At 43.9% G+C, this 22,080-nt stretch overlaps 1 protein-coding gene across 5 annotated transcripts in view; it reads left to right on the forward strand.

Moving 5' to 3' along the window:
• LOC129853759 (serine/threonine-protein phosphatase 2B catalytic subunit gamma isoform-like) overlaps positions 1 to 22,080 on the forward strand; it is a 68,442-nt gene that overhangs the window by 33,967 nt on the left and 12,395 nt on the right. For all 5 annotated transcript variants that reach the window (XM_055920126.1, XM_055920127.1, XM_055920129.1 and 2 more), the window contains exons 4-10: positions 9,874 to 9,985; positions 14,531 to 14,676; positions 16,367 to 16,506; positions 18,871 to 18,948; positions 20,574 to 20,668; positions 21,397 to 21,522; positions 21,759 to 21,836. In XM_055920126.1, the coding sequence (XP_055776101.1) occupies positions 9,874 to 9,985; positions 14,531 to 14,676; positions 16,367 to 16,506; positions 18,871 to 18,948; positions 20,574 to 20,668; positions 21,397 to 21,522; positions 21,759 to 21,836 (775 nt within the window). The remainder of the gene's footprint in view (positions 1 to 9,873; positions 9,986 to 14,530; positions 14,677 to 16,366; positions 16,507 to 18,870; positions 18,949 to 20,573; positions 20,669 to 21,396; positions 21,523 to 21,758; positions 21,837 to 22,080) is intronic.

Here is a 22,080-nt window from a genome sequence, read left to right on the forward strand (position 1 = left end):
GGGCGGCCCGTCAGGAAGTCCAGGACCCAGTTGCACAGGGCGGGGTCGAGACCCAGGGTCTCAAGCTTAATGATGAGCTTGGAGGGTGCTATGGTGTTGAATGCTGAGCTGTAGTCAATGAACAGCATTCTTACATAGGTATTCCTCTTGTCCAGATGGGTTAGGGCAGTGTGGTTGCGATTGCGTCGTATGTGGACCTATTGGGTCGGTAAGCAAATTGGAGTGGGTCTAGGGTGTCCGGTAGGGTGGAGGTGATATGGTCCTTGACTAGTCTCTCAAAGCACTTCATGATGACGGAAGTGAGTGCTACGGGGCGGTAGTCGTTTAGCTCAGTTACCTTAGCTTTCTTGGGAACAGGAACAATGGTTGCCCTCTTGAAGCATGTGGGAACAGCAGACTGGGATAAGGATTGATTGAATATGTCCGTAAACACACCAGCCAGCTGGTCTGCGCATGCTCTGAGGACGCGGCTGGGAATGCCGTCTGGGCCTGCAGCCTTGCGAGGGTTAACACGTTTAAATGTTTTACTCACCTCGGCTGCAGTGAAGGAGAGCCCGCAGGTTTTGGTAGCGGGCCGTGTCAGTGGCACTGTATTGTCCTCAAAGCAAGCAAAAAAGTTATTAAGCCTGTCTGGGAGCAAGACATCCTGGTCCGCGACGGGGCTGGTTTTCTTTTTGTTATCCGTGATTGACTGTAGACCCTGCCACATACCTCTTGTGTCTGAGCTGTTGAATTGCGACTCTAGTTTGTCTCTGTACTGGGACTTAGCTAGTTTGATTGCCTTGTGGAGAGAATAGCTACACTGTTTGTATTCGGTCATGTTTCCGGTCACCTTGCCCTGGTTAAAAGCAGTGGTTCGCGCTTTCAGTTTCACGCGAATGCTGCCGTCAATCCACGGTTTCTGGTTTGGGAATGTTTTAATCGTTGCTGTGGGTACGACATCGTCAATGCACTTTCTAATGAACTCGCTCACCGAATCAGCATATTCGTCAATGTTGTTGTTGGACGCAATGCGGAACATATTCCAATCCGCGTGATCAAAGCAATCTTGAAGCGTGGAATCAGATTGGTCGGACCAGCGTTGAACAGACCTGAGCGCGGGAGCTTGTTGTTTTAGTTTCTGTTTGTAGGCTGGAAGCAACAAAATGGAGTCGTGGTCAGCTTTTCCAAAAGCACTGCTTTTCCTTCACTTTGCAGTCCGACTCATGCTGAACCATCTCAATTTGGTTAAGGCTGGTGGATTGTGGAGGCCAGGTCATCTGATGCAGCACTCCATCATTCTCCTTCTGGGTAAAATAGCCCTTGCACAGCCTGGAGGTGTGTTGGCTCATTGTCCTGTAGAAAAACAAATGATAGTCCCACTAAGCCCAAACCAGATGGGATGGTGTATTGCTGCAGAATGCTGTGGTAGCTATGCTGATTAAATGTACTTTAATTCTGAATAAATCACAGACGGTGTCACCAGCAAAGCACCCCCACACCATAACACCACCACCTTCATGCTATACAGTGGGAAATACACATGCAGAGATCATCCATTCACCCACACCGCGTCTCAGACAACAGCGGTTGGAACCAAAAGTCGCCAATTTGAACTCCAGACCAAAGGACAGATTTCCACCGGTCTAACATCCATTGCTCGTGTTTCTTGGCCCAAGCAAGTCTGTTATTATTATTGGTGTCCTTTAGTAGTGGTATCTTTACAGCAATTCGACCATGAAGGCCTGATTCACACTGCCTCCTCTGAACAGTTGATGTTGAGATGTGTCTGTTACTTGAACTCAGTGAAGCATTTATTTGGGCTGCAATTTCTGAGGCTGGTAACTCCTAATGAACTGATCCTCTGCAGCAGAGGTAACTCTGGGTCGACCATTCCTGTGGCGGTCCTCATGAGAGCCCGTTTCATCATAGTGCTTGATGGTTATTGCAACTGCACTAGAAGAAAGTTCTTGAAATGTTCCGTATTGACTGACCTTCAAGTAATGATGCACTGTTGTTTCTCTTTGCTTATTTGAGCTGTTCTTGCCATAATATGGACTTAGAACTATTTGGTAAAACAACATCTTCTGTATACCCCCCCACCTTGTCACAGCACAACTGATTGGCTCAAACGCATTAAGAAGGAAAGAAAATACAAAAAAAAATTTGAAGAAAGCGCACCTGTTGAATTGAAATGCATTCCAGGTGACTACCTCATGAAGCTGGTTGAGAGAATGCCAAGCTGTCATCAAGGCAAAGGGTGGTTATTTGAAGAATCACAAATATAATATATATTTTGAATTGTTTAACACTTTTTTTGGTTACTACGTAATTCCATATGTGTTATTTAATGGTTTTGATGTCTTCACTATTATTCTACGATGTAGAAAATAGTAAAAATAAAGAAAAACCCTTGAATGAGTAGGTATTATACAACTTTTGACTGGTAATGTATTGGATAACGGCACAAACATTTGGGCTTGGGCTCATTAAATGTATTTTAATGTAGGGCTCATAAAATGTATTTATTGTATGGCTCATCAGGCTCATTTAACATCAGGCTTGAATTTTCTATCAAAGCTCTAATCAAATCCAGACAAGCCTATTTATATGCTTTAGAATGACACTTCGGGTTTTGGCAGGAATAGAGGGTTACCCGGGAGAAAAGTGATTTCATTGTCGGGATGGAACATTTGTAAAATACCGGGAAAATATTCAACCCTAGCGAGTGCACCGTGCCTGCTCCTCTTAGTCGTTCCTAGCTCTAGCCTGTCCTGATGAACCACTGCACTCACTGGGAGTCTGGGCTGATTCACATGCAACACTTATTTAAGTGTGTTAATTGCAGCATAATGTAACGCTGCATGTCTTTTCTTTCTTTTTTTACGGAATTACTGTTCACACAAGCATATCCATTACAGGCTAGAACACTTAATGCAATAGGATGCAGGTAGCCTCCAGCTTTGTAGGCTAACTTTCCTTGCTTGCATACAGCTGAAGCTAACATCAATTCACTATCCTAGTATCAGCAAAATATTGCTGATTTTAAAGCTGATTGTCACCAAAAACGTTATTCATTCACTTCGTCTCCCCCGCCTCGCGTCTCTACCTTTTTCAAGATGATCTTTGTCCGAGCCTCGAACTGACACTTTCATAAAATAAGAGATTGCTTCTTCTATGCAAATATTGTTGATCAGTATAATAAATAAGTCCCCAATGGAAAGGAAACAAATTGTGTTTCATCTATAGCCCATGAAACCAGCCAAAACGAGCTCAATAACTCAATACATGTACTCCCACCTGTATTGGTAATAGGCCTAGGCTGGCCTACAGCTTGATTTACTGAGTTTATCATTAGAGATGTACTATTCAAATAAGTGATTACCATTATGTAGTCAGATTGGTAAACAACAAAGTCATATTGATTTTATTATTGTGTAATTGATTAATTAAGGCATACATAAAAATAAAAATTTCAAATGTAATGATATTCAACTCAAAAGATCTGTCTGGCTCAAGCACCATTCTGTAACTTTGTCTAATAAGCCTGCTTTTTTTTGTTTTTGAGTATTGTAATGGTATTGAGTATTGTGATACTAAACCTGGTATTGAATACAAAATTCTGCAGAGTCTGACTGGTCCTCAGGGTGCAGAACTGGGCTGGCTGAGTTATGACCTGTGGGTGTTGAATGGAAGAGTCGACGGGGCTGTAGGGCCTGGACGGCTAACTGGGCTAAGCATCGACCTGCTTTGTCTGTGGTTCTGGGGGGCTTTTGATGGGAGGCAGTAGGTGAAATGTCACAGATGAAAAGGTGTCGGTGAAAGAGCATAGGGAATGACAGGTGACTCCTGGGCCATTGATCAGCTATTCTAGATGAAATGTTCTCGTCCCCTCATAACCAGACAGGACTCACAGGAAATAGGTAGGCTAATGTCCATCCATGACTCCTCTGGAAGCACAATGGAGTTATGTGCCTGTAAAAATCAAGGCTCATTTCACTCACCCAAAAAGTTTTTGAAACGCTTATTGTGTAGTTGTGTAGCCTGCGTTGTTTGGTGTTCACTTGATTTTCACTTTACTCCCAGGAAAACAGTGTAAGGCCCTAATTAAAATCTATTTTATTTTGCCGACTTCGTTCTGTTTCTCCCAAATTTCCAAAATCACACTTTAATAGAAAAACACCAAAAATGGATGTTCAAGTCCACAACAATGCTTAAACCATCAGGAGACCACTTTTGAGGTCTGTGAAAAATCAGATTTTTTTTATTTTAGGTGTTAACCTTTAATGCAGCTGAGCACCAGCCAGAGACTGTTTGGTTAGCAGTGTTTCTGTAGCGCTTGTGGTTGCAGAGTTTGCAAAACAAATGGCCACTGGATTGATGCAAATAATCATGATATCATTCTGCCAGGTAGCCATAGGCTACTTTGTAGTTATCATTTAATTGAGAATGTTTTTGGGAACCTTTACCAGAAGACGATTGTCATTAAATTAGCATCATCGCTATAGGCTACACAAAGTAGTAGACAAACAGACTGGGGCATTCCTGTGCTGTTGCCTCTTCACAAAGTTGAAGTAAAATACGATGTATTTTGTTCATGTCTTATGATAAACTTGGGAAAATGTATGAATTAAAATTCAGTTTTAATGTCTTGATTCTGTCCACATTCTCTGCAACACACATTTTGTAGGGCCCTAACAGTGGCAAGTGTTACTTAGTTTACTATCCTGGTTAAAATGACAAGAATGAAATGACTCCATGTGCTTTCTGTTACACATCAAATATCTGCTAGTATAATGACCGACTGTGCCTTAGTCTAGGGGTAAGGAGGAGGGTTCTGCCAGTGCCTTGCCCTCCTAGAAGGACTGGCAAAGAGAACCGCTCTTTGATGTGCTGCGTAAATTAAACCAGTGTGTTGACTAGGCCAGTAATGAGATCTACCATTGGACGTGGGCCAGAGTTGGACCACAGCATAACTCACTGGATTTATGGGTGGATGCGTCCCAAATGGCACCCTTTCCCCCTATGTAGTGCACTACTTTTCACCAGGACTCATAGGGCTCTGGTCAAAAGTAGTGCACTACATATGGAATAGAGAGACACATGGTGAGCTCTACACGTAATTGCCAGAATAATGGATACTTGAGTAAATAAAGGATACAAAGTATATTGAAAGCAGGTCCTTCCATACAGGTGTGGTTCCTGAGTTAATTAAGCAGTTAACATCCCATCATGCTTAGAGTCATTATTTTGGCTACCAGGCTATGCCCCCATCCACAGGGCATGAATGGTCACTGAATGGTTTGATGAGCGTGAAAACGATGTAAACCGTATGCCATGGCCGTCTGTCACCAGATCTCAACTCAATTAAACATATAGGCGATTCTGGAGCGGCGCCTGAGACATAATTTTCCATCAACCAAACACCAAATGATGGAATTTCTCATGGAAGAATGGTGTCGCACGGAGTTCAAGACACTTGTAGAATCTATGCCAAGGTGCATTGAAGCTGTTCTGACTCGTGGTGCCCCAACGCCCTGTTAAGGCACTTGTTGGTATGTTCTTTATTTTGGCAGTTACTTGTATCTGTACACCCAGATTGATTTTGATTTAGTGTAAATGGGCTCAGAAACCTGTGTTGTAGTTCCATATGAAGGCCAAGAATGGAAAGATTGACCTTATCCTTTTGTAGAAGGTAGGTAGCATTACCATTTCAGGCCAGACATTTGCTCGGTCTAAATTCAGGATGTGTGAGCCATCCATTTGATTCTCCTGTTGGCCCTCCTTTGCCTCACCGCCTTCTCATTCCTTTCTCCCTCTTTGATGCAGGAAAGTGCTCTAACCTATGGACCCCTCCCAGCCTCCAGCCACCCCCAGGCAGCACACTGCTGTCTTAGGCTGAAGTGAAGTATGTGTGTTTCGAGGTGAGGGAGGTAGCAGCCACTTGTCTGACACACAACGTGCTGTTCTGCTGCCTTTGTCTGCCTCCCCCGCTCAACGCACGCAGGCAGGGAGGGAGAGAGGAGAGAGGGGGGGAGAGACTCATTAAATCGCCCTTCAGCCTAAGGCACTCCACTCAAAGCCCCTCACTCAGACTATAGGTCCTTTCACTGACTCTAAACTGACCCTCTCCTCACCCTGGCTCCCTCCCTGGCCTGAACCTCTCCCCATGGTCAACCAGTCCCCAGTCATTGTTAACCCATGTTTGACATGCCAAAGAATGACAAGGAGTTGGCATGATGATGACACAAACAATCCCAAGTCCCTACCTGCACTTCCCTCCCAGCTCCGTAACATCCCAGCCTTCCTAGAAACTCCGGAATTGTGGGTAGCGCAATCCCCACTTCTCTATTGTGTATTATTTGAATGGACACCTGCTGGCCTTGGTTGCCTTGGCATCCTGTTCTCAGGACTTAATGTAGGGCTCTGGTTGTGTTCCTGCCTGGCTGTATTTTAAAGTAGAGGATGAAGAGTGAGGGGGCTGAGAGAGGGAGACTGAGAGTGGCAAGCCAAGTGGAGACTAATGAGTGCTGCTACCTTGTTTGTCTGTCGTCTGAGGCTGGAAAGTGGAAGGGGAAGCAATCTCATTTGGATTGTAAATGTAGCCCGCTTTTCATATTGTCGTCACACATTAAATACGGCCCGAACTCTATTACGGTACTGCATCAAAGAGTGTCTGAGGATAAATTAATTTTGATTGAATCTGGTGTTTTTTTATCCTCTCCCATTGAGAGCCCTAAACGGGGATAGAATGACTAGTCTGTTGTTGCTTTTCAGAGGAGACCTGGGCCCGTAGCCACAAATCAGCGCAAAAAAGGTCCTTGGAATCCTGTTAAAACCTGTTTTGACGTCAATTTTTTTTTGTCTCAGAGTAGGTTTTAGGGTGATGCTAAGACACTGCCCAGACAAACTCTGAGCCAGGAGTAAAATCAACTCATAAAAGTGTATCTCAGATGGTAGTCACTGTAGTTTGAGGCAAAGGAAAGATTGTGATCATGCTCATTGGCATTGTTGCAAATTATGGGGAATAACCAATTGTGATGAGGCATCGCCAGCTGGGAACTCTATAGCACGCTTCAGACAACCACGGTAAATGTGACTACATCAAATTTTGCAATGGTTAAAGGTCCAATGCTGTTGTTTTTATCTCAATATCAAATCATTTTTGGGTAACAATTATGTACCTTACTGTGATTTGTTTTCAATTGAAATGGTAAAAAATAAACAAAATAGCTTCTTAGCAAAGACCAATTTCTCAAGCAGAAATGTTGCTAGAACTGTCTGGTAGTGGTCTGGGTGGAGAGGGGGAAACTAGCTGTTATTGGCAGAGCGATTTGGAACTCTTTCATATTGGTCTATTAACTCATTTTACTGCCTGGTGATGTCACTAGCAGGCCAAAACTCCATCGCACCAAAACAGGCTGCTGTTTCAGGCGGTCTTTTCAAATAAACAGTTCTTACACTAAAAGGGCATTATCATAATTTTCATAATTTCACAGTACTAGTCCAACCTCAGTGTGGAAATATATTTAAACCACATGAAAATCATGTTTTCGACAGCACTGGCCCTTTAAACATTTGATATAATTTTCACCTGACATCATCACTTTGCCTACTCTTAATTATTGACAAATACAGTATGTTGGCATATTTTTGTTTTTTACCCTATTCTGATGGTTGTTAAAAGCAGAATTTTGACTTTTACTGTTATATCAACACATTAACATCAAGTCACTAGCTGATAATGTTGCATACAACATTGCATATCATGTGACATCGCTGTCAAAGTGCAAGAGATACTGTTGCATGTAGATCTAGATTATTTATGGCTTGATCATATATAGAAATATCAAAACATAATTTTAAAGGCCCAGTGCAGTCAAAAATGTCATTTACCTTAGTTTTATATACATTGAGTATACAGAACATTAAGAATGAGACAGACTGACCAGGTAAGTCCAGGTGAAAGCTATGATCCCTTATTAATGTCTCTTGTTAAATAGATTTCAATCAGTGTAGATGAGGGGGAGGAGACAGGTTAATTAAGGATTTTTAAGCCTTGTGAGAATTGAGACATGGATTGTGTATGTGTGCCATTCAGAGGGTGAATGGGCAAGACAAAATATTTAAGTGCCTTTTGAATGGGGTATGGTGCCAGGTGCACCGGTTTGTGTCAAGATCTGCAAGGCTGCACGTTTTCTCACGCTCAACTGTTTTTCATGTGTGTATCAAGAATGGTTCACCACCCAAAGGACATCCAGTCAACTTGACACAACTGTGGGAAGCATTGGAGTCAACATGGGCCAGCATCCCTGTGGAATGCTTTCGACACCTTGTAGAGTCCATGCCTTGATGAGTTAAGGGCTGTTCTGAGGGCAAAAGGTGCGCGACTCAATATTAGGAAGGTGTTCCTAATGTTTGGTGTACTCTGCGCAAATTTCCACACTGAGTTTGGGGTAATACAGTGAAATTGTAAAAATTATGATAATGCCGTTTTTAGTGTAAGAGCTGTTTGAAAATACCTGAAATTTCAGCCTGTTTTGGTGGGATGGAGTTTTGGCCTGCTAGTGACATCACCAGGCGGTATAAGTTAATATACCAATAACAAAGAGTTTCAAACCTCTGCCAATATCAGAGTTTCCTGGTTACATATCCCTCTCATTAGGCTTGACCAATTAGGCCCATATCTCAGACCACTCCCAGGAGTGAAAATAAATTATAATATTATTATTAATTATATCCATCTTGTCCTGTCAAACTTTTTCACGTACTTGTCTGTCCCATCCCGATAAAAATCACTTCCGACCCATGCAAATGTTTATGCGCAGCCTGTTTGTAGCTAGATACTTTCGAGTCGCGTTGGAGACAATTTGAGCTAACCCTAACCTTTTCCTGACCTTAACCTAATTATCCCAACCTACCACGTTAATTCTCCTAACCTGCAAGGAAAAGTCACTTCTTATAGTCAAAACCGGAAGATATTCCCTGAGAAGTCTTTGTTTCCACTAATGCGATACAGGCGCTCTGCGTGTGAGGAGCCGAGCAACTGCTCGTTTTGGCTGCTGCTCAGCGCTCATAAGACAGTTGCCTGTACACAACTGATAACAACCAAATGAGAACCCGCAAGAGTCCTCTTCCCGCTTGTAGCAAAATTCTTGCTTAAGAAATTGCTATTTGCTAAGAAGCTGTTTTTAACCATTTTAATATTTTAAAAAATAACACTCACTAATTATTTGATTTTGAGATAAAAATTGCTAAATTGGCCCTTTAACAACTCCAAAGCAATTGCGTGTGGCACACAAACCACTGACTCACTGCATTTTTCTATTTTCAAGACACCTGCTGGTACAGTAACTCTTAACTGCTCGTGAGGTGTCCTAAATACAGTATCTGTCGCCTAGGTGGGACTCTTATGACTAAAGAGGCTTAATGTATAGCTTTTATTTTTACCCATAAGGATAGATGTAAAGTCTTTATTCTCAACACTTACAACCAATTTCTACTCTTAGGCACTTTGTGGATACGGCCCCAGTTTTAATGCGCTGTTTTATTGTTTTTATTTTTGCACTGGACTGTAGACACAGGCCATCTGGTTGGTTGAAGAGGTGTAGGCAAACCTTTGGCTGGAGCGTATCCGTTTGAAACCACCTGTTGCAGTTGACAATTCTCCTCGTCCTTACAATCTGGGGGGCCTGGTCCTGTGCTTCTTCTATCATTTTGTGTTTTTTGACCTTCTCAGCCTCAACAGAATGTAAATGTTTATTTTGTATAGCGATTTGTGATATATAATTCATGTTGGCCATTCAGGATCTATGCTGGGGTTGTGTGCTTGACTTTCATGCCCTGGTTGCCTTGTGTCCCTCACTCGTTCTCTCGCTCTCTCTCCTCTCACAGTGTGTGCTGTACCTCTGGTCACTCAAGATCAATCACCCGACCACACTCTTCCTCCTGCGAGGGAACCACGAGTGCCGGCACCTCACAGAGTACTTCACCTTCAAACAGGAATGTAAGTATACTGTCACTGCAGCATGATATGTCACACCAATGAGGCCAAGCCTAATGTGACGCAACACCGTAGGGTACTACTTAGAGATCAAAGGCCCTCTGCAACCGAGAGAAGCAGACTTGGCCCTACTCTGCAAACAGACATAAAGTACATACTTGAAGGGGACATTCTTCCCCCTAGCTCGATGGCTTATTGACGCTCTTATTGTAGTGCAGTATTATTTGTGGCTGGTGAGTTTAGCAAACGTTCAGTGACAGACAAAAGAGACAAACCAAGCGATAAACAGACACTCAGACAGACAGACGGAGTCATTCACAGAGACAGACACACGCACGCACGCACACAGGCACAAAGAGACAGACAGACCCCTCCCTGCCTGTGCCCGGTGGCTGTCTCCCTGATTGAACAGCCTCCCTCTACAATGCCACATCAGGATCAGGAAGCCTGTCAGTCACAGTTCCCAATAGTAACATCTCATTTGTTCAGATGTCTTTATCCATCGTGCATAGAGACCACATCTCCTCTTCATGGTGCAGCCAGGCGGCGAGCTGCTGAGGCATGGAGAGCAGCCAGCCATGCAGATGACGTTATTCAGACAGTTACACACAATGAAAGAGAGCTGACACACCCACAAGGTGTGTGTTTTGTGCACGCGTATGGGTATGTGTGCGTGAACACTTATCGCTGTGCATTCAAGTGGCGGCACAGGTGTGAGGCGTTAGTATGCAAACCTCATCAAAGAAACCAACCTTACTTTGGCGGACAGGGCAGGAGAGGCAGCAACAACATTGGCCAACAGCATTTGAATGGGAAGAACCTATTGGAAAGAAAGATGCTTCAGTCTAATTAGTTTCTAATGAATGCATTCATTAGCATGCATTTAAACTAATTGACAAGCGCTGGGCTGACAGAGGCAGTTAGCATTAAGCAGCAGATGGCACCACTGATAAGTGTTGCTCTTTTCTTCAGGATGAAAGTCAACATACTGTAAAAATAGACTGCTGCTCTCCTGCTTTAGATTTAGGTGACGTTCCAGGTCGTCGTTTAGCAGTCACGCTGCACACCCGAAGATTTCTAGATCATGTTAATGTGGTTTCTGGGATGTTTCTCCAGGTGTTGCGAGATCGGATCATCTGAGAAAAGATGACCTGGAACACCACCGGAGAGAGTGTGTGTGCCTGTATGTCTCTCAGGCATTTTGAGAAGGGACAGGTCTAAGACACAGGGCGTGTTCTAAATGGCACCCTATTCCTTATGTAGTGCACTGCTTCTGACCCGAGCCCTACGGGTGCCATTTGGGACACAGAGTGCGCCTAACCGTTGAGCCCAGTCAGTGCGTGTCTGTCTGTTGTTACTAAAGCCTGGTCTCGTAACAGCAGTACTGATCCACCCTGGTCCAGCCCCATCTGTCAGGACCTTATTATTTCTCCTCTCCGGATGTCCTTCTTACGCAGCCAGGAGTTCATGTAACTGACAACAGTTTAGCTCTGGGTTCTTTATTCACCTTGGGGAGATGCATGGCTTTTTCACTTGATCGGTTACATCTTTAGCTGTAGATTAAATTAGCTGGGCTATTGTCTAGCCCTGTTATTTCAAAGAGACTTGCTGTTTGACTGTTGTTGTTTTGGTTGGTTCTTCAGCCTTTGGGTTTGTGCAAGGCTATTGCAAGACTGATACATGAACTTCTATGTTGCTAGAAAGGCCTCTGAACATTTGAACCATATCAGGAAGCACGAGTTCCATACGAACTGACTTCAAACCCTGAAGGCCAAATGAAGGGAGTGCTGTGCCGTGCTCTCTCCCTTCCCTACCTTGGAATAGTTTGAATGCTACTCTCGCTCACCCCGGGGACTCACAGATTATCTTGCTTTCCTTGAGCTCTCATTGAGAATGGCCCCTGTCCAGCACTAAGCATTTTATGCTGAACAAAAATAGAAACACAACCTGTAGTGTTCGTTTCATGAGCTGAAATAAAAAATAAATCTTCGATACACACAAGAAGCTTATCTCTCAAATGTTGCGCACACATTTGTTTACATCCCTGTGAGTGAGCATTTCTCCTTTGCCAAGATAATCCATCCACCTGACAGGTGTGGCATATCAAGAAGCTGATTAAAGAGCATGATCATTTCACAGGTGCACCTTGTGCTGGGGACAATAGGCCACTCTAAAATGTGCAGTTTGGTCACACAGCACAATGCCACAGATGTCTCAAGTTTTGAGGGAGCATGCAATTGGCATGTAGACTGCAGGAATGTCCACCAAAGATTTTGCTGTGGGTGGAAACAAGTGTTATAACTCGCCAGTTGTCACATTCGCTGAGGTTTCCGATCTTTGGCCCAGATCTTGCTAAAGAGATCAGTCAGCACCTTGGTAGCTGTGTTGTCATCAGCTTTAAGTAGCTCAGCCTGCTGAGAGAATCCCTGGTGCTTTGCCACTCTTCATAGCCTTGATGGCTGCTTGGACCTCTGCTTCAACTGGTGGGTCGGTGTCTATACCATCAATCTCATCCGAGGGTGGTGGGTCTGCTGGATCATTAGGCTTTGGCCAGTTGAGGACCTCTCAATCTTGCAGTTTGTTCCTCTTTGGTTGTTAACATTTTACCTTGTCTTTGACTGGCATTGTGTGGTTGCTAACTTGGCCACAGAGCTGTCTTTTGATCTTATATACAGTGCTTAGTTCTCCTCTTGCTGCGGCTTGTTCTGCCTTACAGGCCAATTCCTGGACAAAGGCTCTCTTATCCCTTCAAGCACTCATTTTATCTCTTTGTCCATGGTCTTGTATTCTTGCTGTGCTCGCACAATCAGCCTGGGGGATTTTTCGCTCAGCAGTTTTTTGCCCAGCCTTCTCATCTATACTGAATCAAAATATAAACGCAACAATTTCTATGATTTTACTGAGTTACAGTTCATATAAGGAAAACAATTAATTTAAATAAATTCATTAGGCCCTAATCTATAGATTTCACACGACTGGGCAGGGGTGCAGCCATGGGTGGGAGCCCGGCATAGCCAATCAGAATACGTTTTTTTCCCCTCACAAAAGGGCTTTATTACAGACAGAAATACTCCTCAGTTTCATCGGCTCTCCGGGTGACTGGTCTCAGACGATCCCGCAGGTGAAGAAAGACCTATGTGGAGGTCCTGGGCTGGCGGGGTTACACGTGGTCTGCGGTTGTGAGGCGGGTTGGTCCAAATTCTCTAAAATGATGTTGGAGGCGACTTTTGGTAAAGAAATTAACATTCAATTCTCTGGCAACCGCTCTTGTGGACATTCCTGCAGTCAGTATGTCAATCTGTGGCATTGTGTTGTGTGACAAAACTGCACATCTCGGAGTGGCCTTTTATTGTCCTTAGCACAAGGTGCACCTGTGTAATGATCATGTTGTTTATTCAGTTTATTGATATGCCACACCTGTCAGGTGGATGGATTGTATTGTATTTTGAAGTTTCAAACATGGTGCGGACGTTCCATGCTCCAAGGCAGGCTGTGGTTTTGGGCCCAAGAGAACTTATCGCGCTCCTGATTTCTCGGGTGGGGCTTTCATCTGGTCAGTGTTGTGAAAGACAAGTTACACTCAATCTGATAAAACTTGTCTATTAGGCCTGAAATAAAAGAAGCTTAAGCAATCACCTAGGAGGACACGACATCCCCTGCGGAGTAGCTTGTAACTGTGGAGGTAGTGGTTGAAAACATATAGGTTACCAGGCCCAAATGACGGATGTGGGAGCCACAAACCAAAACAACAACACCCTCTGAAAACCCAGGCTATAGCTAATTGAGATGATTCCCTAGCAGTTATTTTGGCATGCATGGTTTTTCTGGATCAAAAAGTGGCTTAGGTGGTGGGTGGAGGCAATGGTCGGCCCCAATTATTGAGGCCCCCATTTCTGTGTTTTTAAAGCAAACTTTTTGCAATTCTACACATTTTGCCATGGAGCTTTTTTATCCAATTCAATGCTTAAACATTATAACAAAATCAATCTCCTGAATTCAGGCGCACCGGTTTGAGTTTGTGAAGAACCTCAACGCTGCTGTGTTTTTTACGCTCAACAGTTTCCTGTGTGTGTCAAGAATGGTCCACCAGCCAAAGGACATCCAGCCAACTTGACACATCTGTGGAAAGCATTGGAGTCGTGGCCAGCATCCCTGTGGAACGCTTTCGACACCTTGTAGAGTCCATGCCCGACGAATTGAGGCTGTTCTTAGGGCAAAAAAAATCGTAATATTAGGAAGGTGTTCCTAATATTTTGTACACTATGTATCTAGGTCCATTATCTTTTCTACATACTTTATATATGATTTTGGTCATAAAGTTTACACTGAAATTGTTTTCCAATCCCGAAAATATATTAAAAATTATATATGTATTTTTTACACTTTCACTTATGCAGAAAAAACCTGGCATCTAGTGAAGCTTAGCTTGACCTTGGTTACAATTGAAGTGGTACTGCCTCATTTAATCAAGAGTTTAGCAAGCGCAAGTAGATGCTCTCAAAGCGATAATGAACCATATCTTATGTGAATCCCCTGTTCCATGTTTAGGTAAGATCAAGTACTCAGAGCGTGTGTACGATGCCTGCATGGAAGCCTTTGACTGCCTGCCACTCGCTGCTCTCCTCAACCAACAGTTCCTGTGTGTACATGGTGGGCTCTCACCAGAAATCAACTGCCTAGACGACATTAGGAAAGTAAGTGCGTGTTTGACTACAAACTAAGTTTGGATGAATTTAAACTCAGCAAAAAAAGAAACTGCCCTTTTTCAGGACCCTGTCTTTCAAAGATAATTCGTAAAAATCCAAATAACTTCATAGATCTTCATTGTAAAGGGTTTAAACACTTTCCCATGCTTGTTCAATGAACATACACCACCATTAATGAACATGCACCTGTGGAGCGTCGTAAAGACACTAGCAGTTTACAGACTGTAGGAAATTATGGTAACCGTTATGAAAACTTAGGACACTGAAGAAGCCTTTCTGCTGACTCTGAAAAACGCCAAATGAAAGATGCCCAGGGTCCCTGTTCATCAGCGTGAACGTGCCTTAGGCATGCTGCAAGGAGGCATGAGGACTGCAGATGTGGCCAGGGCAATAAATTGTAATGTCTGTACTGTGAGGCACCTAAGACAGCTCTACAGAGAGACGGGATGGACAGCTGATCATCCTCGTAGTGGCAGGCCACGTGTAACAACACCTACACAGGATCGGTACATCCAAACATCACACCTGCGGGACAGGTACAGGATGGCATCAACAACTGCCCGAGTTACACCAGGAACGCACAATCCCTCCATTGCTCAGACTGTCTGCAATAGGCTGAGAGAGGCTGGACTGAGGGCTTGTAGGGCAGTTGTAAGGCAGGTCCTCACCAGTCATTAACGGCAACAACGATGGGCACAAACCCACCGTCGCTGGACCAGACAGGACTGGCAAAAAGTGCTCTTCACAGATGGGTCGCGGTTTTGTCTCACCAGGGGTGATGGGTCGGATTCGTGTTTATTGTCGAAGGAATGAGCGTTACACCGAGGCCTGTGCTTTGGAGCGGGATCGATTTGGAGGTGGAGGGTCCGTCATGGTCTGGGGCGGTGTGTCACAGCATCATCGGACTGAGCTTATCATTGCAGGCAATCACAACGCTGTGCATTACATTACATTTACATTTAAGTAATTTAGCAGACGCTCTTATCCAGAGCGACTTACAAATTGGAGAGCGACTTACACATTGTTACGTTACAGGGAAGACATCCTTCTCCCTCATGTGGTACCCTTCCTGCAGGCTCATCCTGACATGACCCTCCAGCATGACAATGCCATACTGCTCTTTCTGTGCGTGATTTCCTGCAAGACAGGAATGTCAGTGTTCTGCCATGGCCAGCGAGGAGCCCGGATCTCAATCCCATTGAGCACGTCTGGGAACTGTTGGATCGGAGGGTGAGGGCTAGGGCCATTCCCCCCAGAAATGTCCAGGAACTTGCAGGTGCCTTGGTGGAAGAGTGGGGTAACATCTCACAGCAAGAACTGGCAAATCTGGTGCAGTCCACGAGGAGGAGATGCACTGCAGTACTTAATGCAGCTGGTGGCCACACCAGATACTGACTGTTACTTTTGATTTTGACCCCCCCCCCCCCCCCCCCCCCTTTATTCAGGAGCACATTATTCGATGTCTGTTAGTCACATGTCTGTGGAACTTGATCAGTTTTATGTCTGTTGAATCTTATGTTCATACAAATATTTACACATGTTAAGTTTGCTGAAAATAAACGCAGTTGACAGTGAGAGGACGTTTCTTTATTTGCTGAGTTTAGTAGATTTAAAAAATGTGTGATCAATCAACTTTCTTTGACTCACGGTGCTGTGCGTGTGTGTCTGCGCTCCACAGTTAGACAGGTTTAAGGAGCCTCCAGCATTCGGCCCTATGTGTGACCTGATCTGGGCTGACCCAGGAGAGGACTACGGCAGTGAGAAGACAGCAGAGCACTTCAACCACAACTCTGTTCGAGGCTGCTCCTACTTTTTCAGGTATGCTACCTGCTCTATATCAAGGTTCAGCTACATAAGAAACTTATATGGCCAATAATACTGGCCATAAGTTGAAAATAATACGGTTTGCTACTGGAAACCCACCAGGGATAGATCTGTGTTTTAGTTAGTTGAAGTATAGGCCCCTGCACTGTCCAGTTTGGGAGTGTACTGTAAGGTATTGACCCTAGGAAGCTCTAGTCCATTGCCTCCCTAGCTGTACTAGCATTCAGAAAGTTTTCCCACATTTTATGTTACAGCCTTATTCTGAAATAGATTTTTTTTAAATCCTCATTAATCTACGCACAATACCCCATAATGACAAAGCAAAAACAGGTTTTTAGATTTTTTTTCAAGTGTATTAAAAATATTAAAAATAAAAAACTGATATCACAATTTACATAAGCATTCAGACCTTTTACTTAGTACTTTGTTGAAGCACCTTTGGCAACGATTACAGCCTCAAGTCTTCTTGGGTATGACGCTACAAGCTTGTCACACCCGTATTCGGAGAGTTTCTCCCATTCTTCTCTGCAGATCCTCTCAAGCTCTGTCAGGTTGGAGGGGGAGCGTCACTGCACAGCTATTTTCAGGTCTCTCCAGAGATGTTCGATCGGTTCAAGTCCGGGCTCTGGCTGGGCCACTCAAGGACATTCAGAGACTTGTCCCGAAGCTACTCCTGTGTTGTCTTGGCTGTGTGCTTAGGGTTGTTGTTCTGTTGGAAGATAAACCTTCGCCCCAGTCTGAGGTCCTGAGCGCTCTGGAGCAGGTTTTCATCAAGGTTCTCTCTGTACTTTGCCTTGTTCATCTTTCCCTTGATCCTGATTAGTCTCCCAGTCCCTGTCGCTGTAAAACATCCCCACAGCATGATGCTGCCACGACCATGCTTCACCGCAGGGATGGTATTGGTCAGGTGATGAGCGGTGCCTGGTTTCCTCCAGACATGACGCTTGGTTTCATCAGACCAAATAATCTTGTTTTCCACGGTCTGAGTCATGTAGGTGCCTTTTGGCAAACTCCAAGTCAGCTGTCCTGTGCCTTTTACTGAGGAGTGGCTTCCGTCTGGCCACTCTACCATAAAGGCCTGATTGGTGGAGTGCTACAGAGATGGTTGTCCTTCTGGAAGGAGCTCTGTCAGAGTGACCATAGGGTTCTTGGTCACCTCACAGACCAAGGCGCTTCTTCCCCAATTGCTCAGTTTAGCCTGGCGTCCAGCTCTAGGAAGAGTCTTGAAAGTTCCAAGCTTCTTCAATTTAAGAATGATGGAGGCCTCTATGTTCTTGGGGACCTTCAATGCTGCAGAAATGTTTTTGTGCCATTCCCCAGATCTGTGCCTCGACACAATCCTGTTTCAAAGCTCTACAGACAATTCCTTCGACCTCATGGCTTGGTTTTTGCTTTGACGTGCACTGTCAAGTGTGGGATCTTATATAGACAGGAGTGTGCCTTTCCAAATCTTGTCCAATCAATTGAATTTATCACAGGTGGACTCCAATCAAGTTGTAGAAACATCTCAAGGATGATCATTGGAAACAGGATGCACCTGAACTCAATTTTGAGTCTCATAGCTCTCATAGGTCTGAATACTTATGTAAAGAAGGTATTTCAGTTTTTTCAACCTTTTTGGTTTGTCATTATGCGGTATTGTGTGTAGATTGATGAGGGAAAAATAGTATTTAGTCCATTTTAGAATAAGGCTGTAATGTAAGAAAAGTGAATGGGTCTGAATACTTTCCGAATGCACTGTATATCTCTTTCCGCTGTTGATGGCTTTTTGCCACGCTAACTAAATGCAGGTGTCCGGCTAATTGCCCGAGCAGTCTTTGATGAGAGGTGGAGTAGGCTGGTGGGGTCATTGTAGAAACCCAAGTAAAAGCCGGTCAGCCACATAGATGGGCTGCTTCCCAAATGGCACCTTATTGCCTATATAGTGCACTACCTTCGGCTACGGCCCATAGAGCGCTGATCAAGGAAGCACACTGTTTAGGGAATAGGGTGCCATTTGGGATTCACACCAAGTCTGCTCTCCTGTGGCTGTGGCCTACTGGCTGCCTCTGGAGCAGCTATAAGAGTCCATAAATACCACAGCCTTCCTTGGCACTGTTCTGCTCTGGCCTCAGTGGTTCAATTAAACACTCCCTACCTCCCAGGCCAGAGGGCAAGAGACTGACAGGAATTCCAAATGTATTTCCAAAAGTAAAGAACAGCCAGAAAAATGCTTCTAATGGCCACACGCTGTTCCTCAAAGAATGTTGGTCATATCTCACACTACATGGTTGCCAGACTGACTCTGTGAGGTCCAGCTTTAAACTCACTCCACTGGCTGTTCTAATTGGCTGTTTTTCTCTCTCTCTTGCCTTGCAGTTACCCGGCAGTATGTGACTTTTTGATAAATAATAACTTGCTGTCGGTAATAAGAGCACACGAAGCACAGGATGCAGGGTAAGTTTCACTGTTTACAGAGTAATACATTTAACCGTATAACGGATTTACATACGGCGAAGAAAAAAAAATAATAATAATAATATATAAAATGTATAAGTTGTACCGCTTGTAATAATATTAAACAATCTTAGGACAACACCTAGCGACCTAGAACATGGTTTGCTGCTGTGAAAGGCCAACACCCTACACATCGCACCAAAAGGGTAAATCTACTTGGTGGGAATTATAAAGTGGCTCATATAGCGAGCATCGCTACAGTGCCCTTTCCGAACGGGAGGCACGTCCCTGCGCTTTGACTACTCGGCACCCTAGTACGTCCTGGCCGTGCGTTCGTTCCGATACCCTCACGGCCGTCTTCCCACTTCTGCCACCAGTGTAGCAAACGGCGTGGCAGGGAATCAAAACCGGGTCACTGGTGTGAAAGGCCAGAGGGTAAAACCTCTTGGTGGCAATTGTAACGCTGCTCATATAGCGAGGATCATGATAGTATAATGGTTTTGGAATGACAGATCCACTAGATCCACTAATCCAGTTTTAGTCACAGGTGCAAAGATCGACCATTTTTAATAGTTGATGTGCTGCTGATAGCAGTCTACTAAACTAATCAGACGTGTTCTTACTATACTGAGCTGCTTCAGTTTCTGCTTGAACTATTTAGCTTGAATTCGACACGTCTCCCACTACCGTACAAATAAGACGGCTGAAGCAAGCGCACACCTTTTCTTCAGCGAATGTAGTTATTCTGTAGTAGTTCCCCTAACCACGCAGGTAGCCTAGTGGTTAGAGGGTTGGGCCAGTAACTGAAAGGTTGCTAGATCGAATCCCCGCGCTGACAAGGTAAAAATCCGTCGTTCTGCCCCTGAACAAGGCAGTTAACCCACCGTACCTAGGCTGTTATTGTAAATAATAATTTATTCTTAACTGACTTGCGTAGTTAAATAAAGGTTAAATAAAAATTAATTGAACTGCCTCCTAGCAAGAGGCCATTGTGTTACTATTAGCAGAAATAAAGGCTATTGCGCACCCGATTTTGATACCAAGCATCATGATATCATTCTGCAAGGTAGGACCTACATTTAATTAGCATGTTCTTTTTAAGGATAACCTTTTAGAATTTACTGTTTTGGCATGCTTTTCCATATTGTAGATTTTATAGGGCCCTATATATACTGTATCTTACCTTAAGAAGTGTTTACCTCGGGCTGACTTCTGGCATCTATTGGTGCAATGTTCCATAAATGTCCAAATCAACTTAAAGTATCTACAAAATACGTTTTTTGCAGCGACAACAATCTGTAAGGCTACAGCTAACATGTTTTCCTTTTACCGTTTGCGATTCACAAATTATTTGATTCACCTCGACTGAACAGAACTCTAACTATTACAATGGCAAAGCGAATCTTTCGATTTCTCAAAAAGAATTGTTAAGAATCGAGTCATATTAATTAAATGATTCGCTCAATTTTATATATATATATATATATATTTTTTTTTTTACTATTTTGAGAAATGTGAAGCATCTGTTGTACAGTGCATTACATTTGTATGGCCTTACAAAAAAATGTTGCTCTCTCTTCACCATTTTATTTCTCAAACTAAGGTAATTTTGTCTCTCATCCCAGGTATCGGATGTACAGAAAAAGCCAGACTACAGGCTTTCCTTCATTAATTACAATCTTCTCAGCACCAAATTACCTAGATGTATACAACAACAAAGGTTCGTGTACTCTTTATATCAAGACTGTGATGTGTTATATGCATAGTGTAGTACGTGCCTTTCTGCTGTTGTAAAGAGCCAATTTCTGTTTACCATCAAACGTCACGTTCGAGTGAGGCGCCTATCCCTACATCAAAAATCTCTGTGACAGGATAGCTAACGTTGATGTCGGGACCTTGACAAACTTCCAGTGAGTGAGTGAAGACAATGAAAACATGCAAGACTGGTTAGCCACCAGCTATGTTCAACAAGTATATTATTCTTCTGGCTTTATCTAGCTCTATTTGTGATAGTTTACTTTGCGTTGCTGGCTTGCTAGGTAATCAACCCTTTTGACGACATCTGCGATGTTGTAGATGATAACCATCTGATTACATGTTTGTTAACTTGCGCGAACTGAATTTGAAGTTGCATGTGATCGTATCCTCTTCCACGTAAACAAACTTTCTGATGCACACGTGTGGCCAACTATTCATGACGGGGCCGGGAAATGGGTCTATAGCTGTTGTCTGCTGGCTGGCATACAACCACGGGTTCAGGTTTCACAAGTCTGTGATTTTGATTCCCTTCCCTTCTCTGACCTTTCCGCCCCTCCAGGTCCACTTGGGCTGTCCCCAAAATATGACAACACTTGGCTCGTATTGTTTGCAGGTGACACATTTAGTCTGTTCGTCAGAATGGCTAACTTGATCATTCTTTTGTTCTTTACATCTCACTCCAACTTCCAGCTGCTGTGTTAAAGTATGAGAACAATGTGATGAACATTCGGCAGTTCAACTGCTCCCCCCACCCCTACTGGCTGCCCAACTTCATGGACGTCTTCACCTGGTCTCTGCCCTTTGTTGGAGAGAAAGGTATGTAATGTGCTCCCTGTCCATAATCAGTGTTTTTGTCAGAGTTAAGAACGTGCCAGTAGAATTCCAGGAATGAGCATTGGAACATTCTAGCATGAGAGAGGGGTGTGTTTTGGTGCTAAAAATGCAACTACAAAAAAAAAACAGTACTAGGTCTGCACCCTTAAAGATGTAGCAAAGAGTTTTTTGGTGGTGGTGCTAACTGAGTTGTGGCATTACCTCCCTTCTCCGCACAGTGACAGAGATGCTGGTGAACGTGTTGAACATCTGCTCAGATGATGAACTCATGTCCGAAGGAGACGACCTGTGTGGAGGTAAGAGGAACAGCCAGGATTTAATGAGGCACGTTTAAGTCCCCAGCACCCCTCCTAACTCCACATTATCACGAGTGTTAAGAAGGTAAAGCTGGTAGCTTCATTTTTCATTACAGCTGGTTCATCCACAGCGTGTCATAACAGCTCTGTCAGACAAACACACGCAGTCTCATGTCTGGAGATCATCTAGAACATCTCAGGAGTCACTAGAGATCTGACGGAGCTCAACACGACATTCCACTGT

The sequence above is a fragment of the Salvelinus fontinalis genome, chromosome 4 (genome assembly GCF_029448725.1).
Source record: "Salvelinus fontinalis isolate EN_2023a chromosome 4, ASM2944872v1, whole genome shotgun sequence".
Taxonomy (NCBI): Eukaryota; Metazoa; Chordata; class Actinopteri; order Salmoniformes; family Salmonidae; genus Salvelinus; species Salvelinus fontinalis.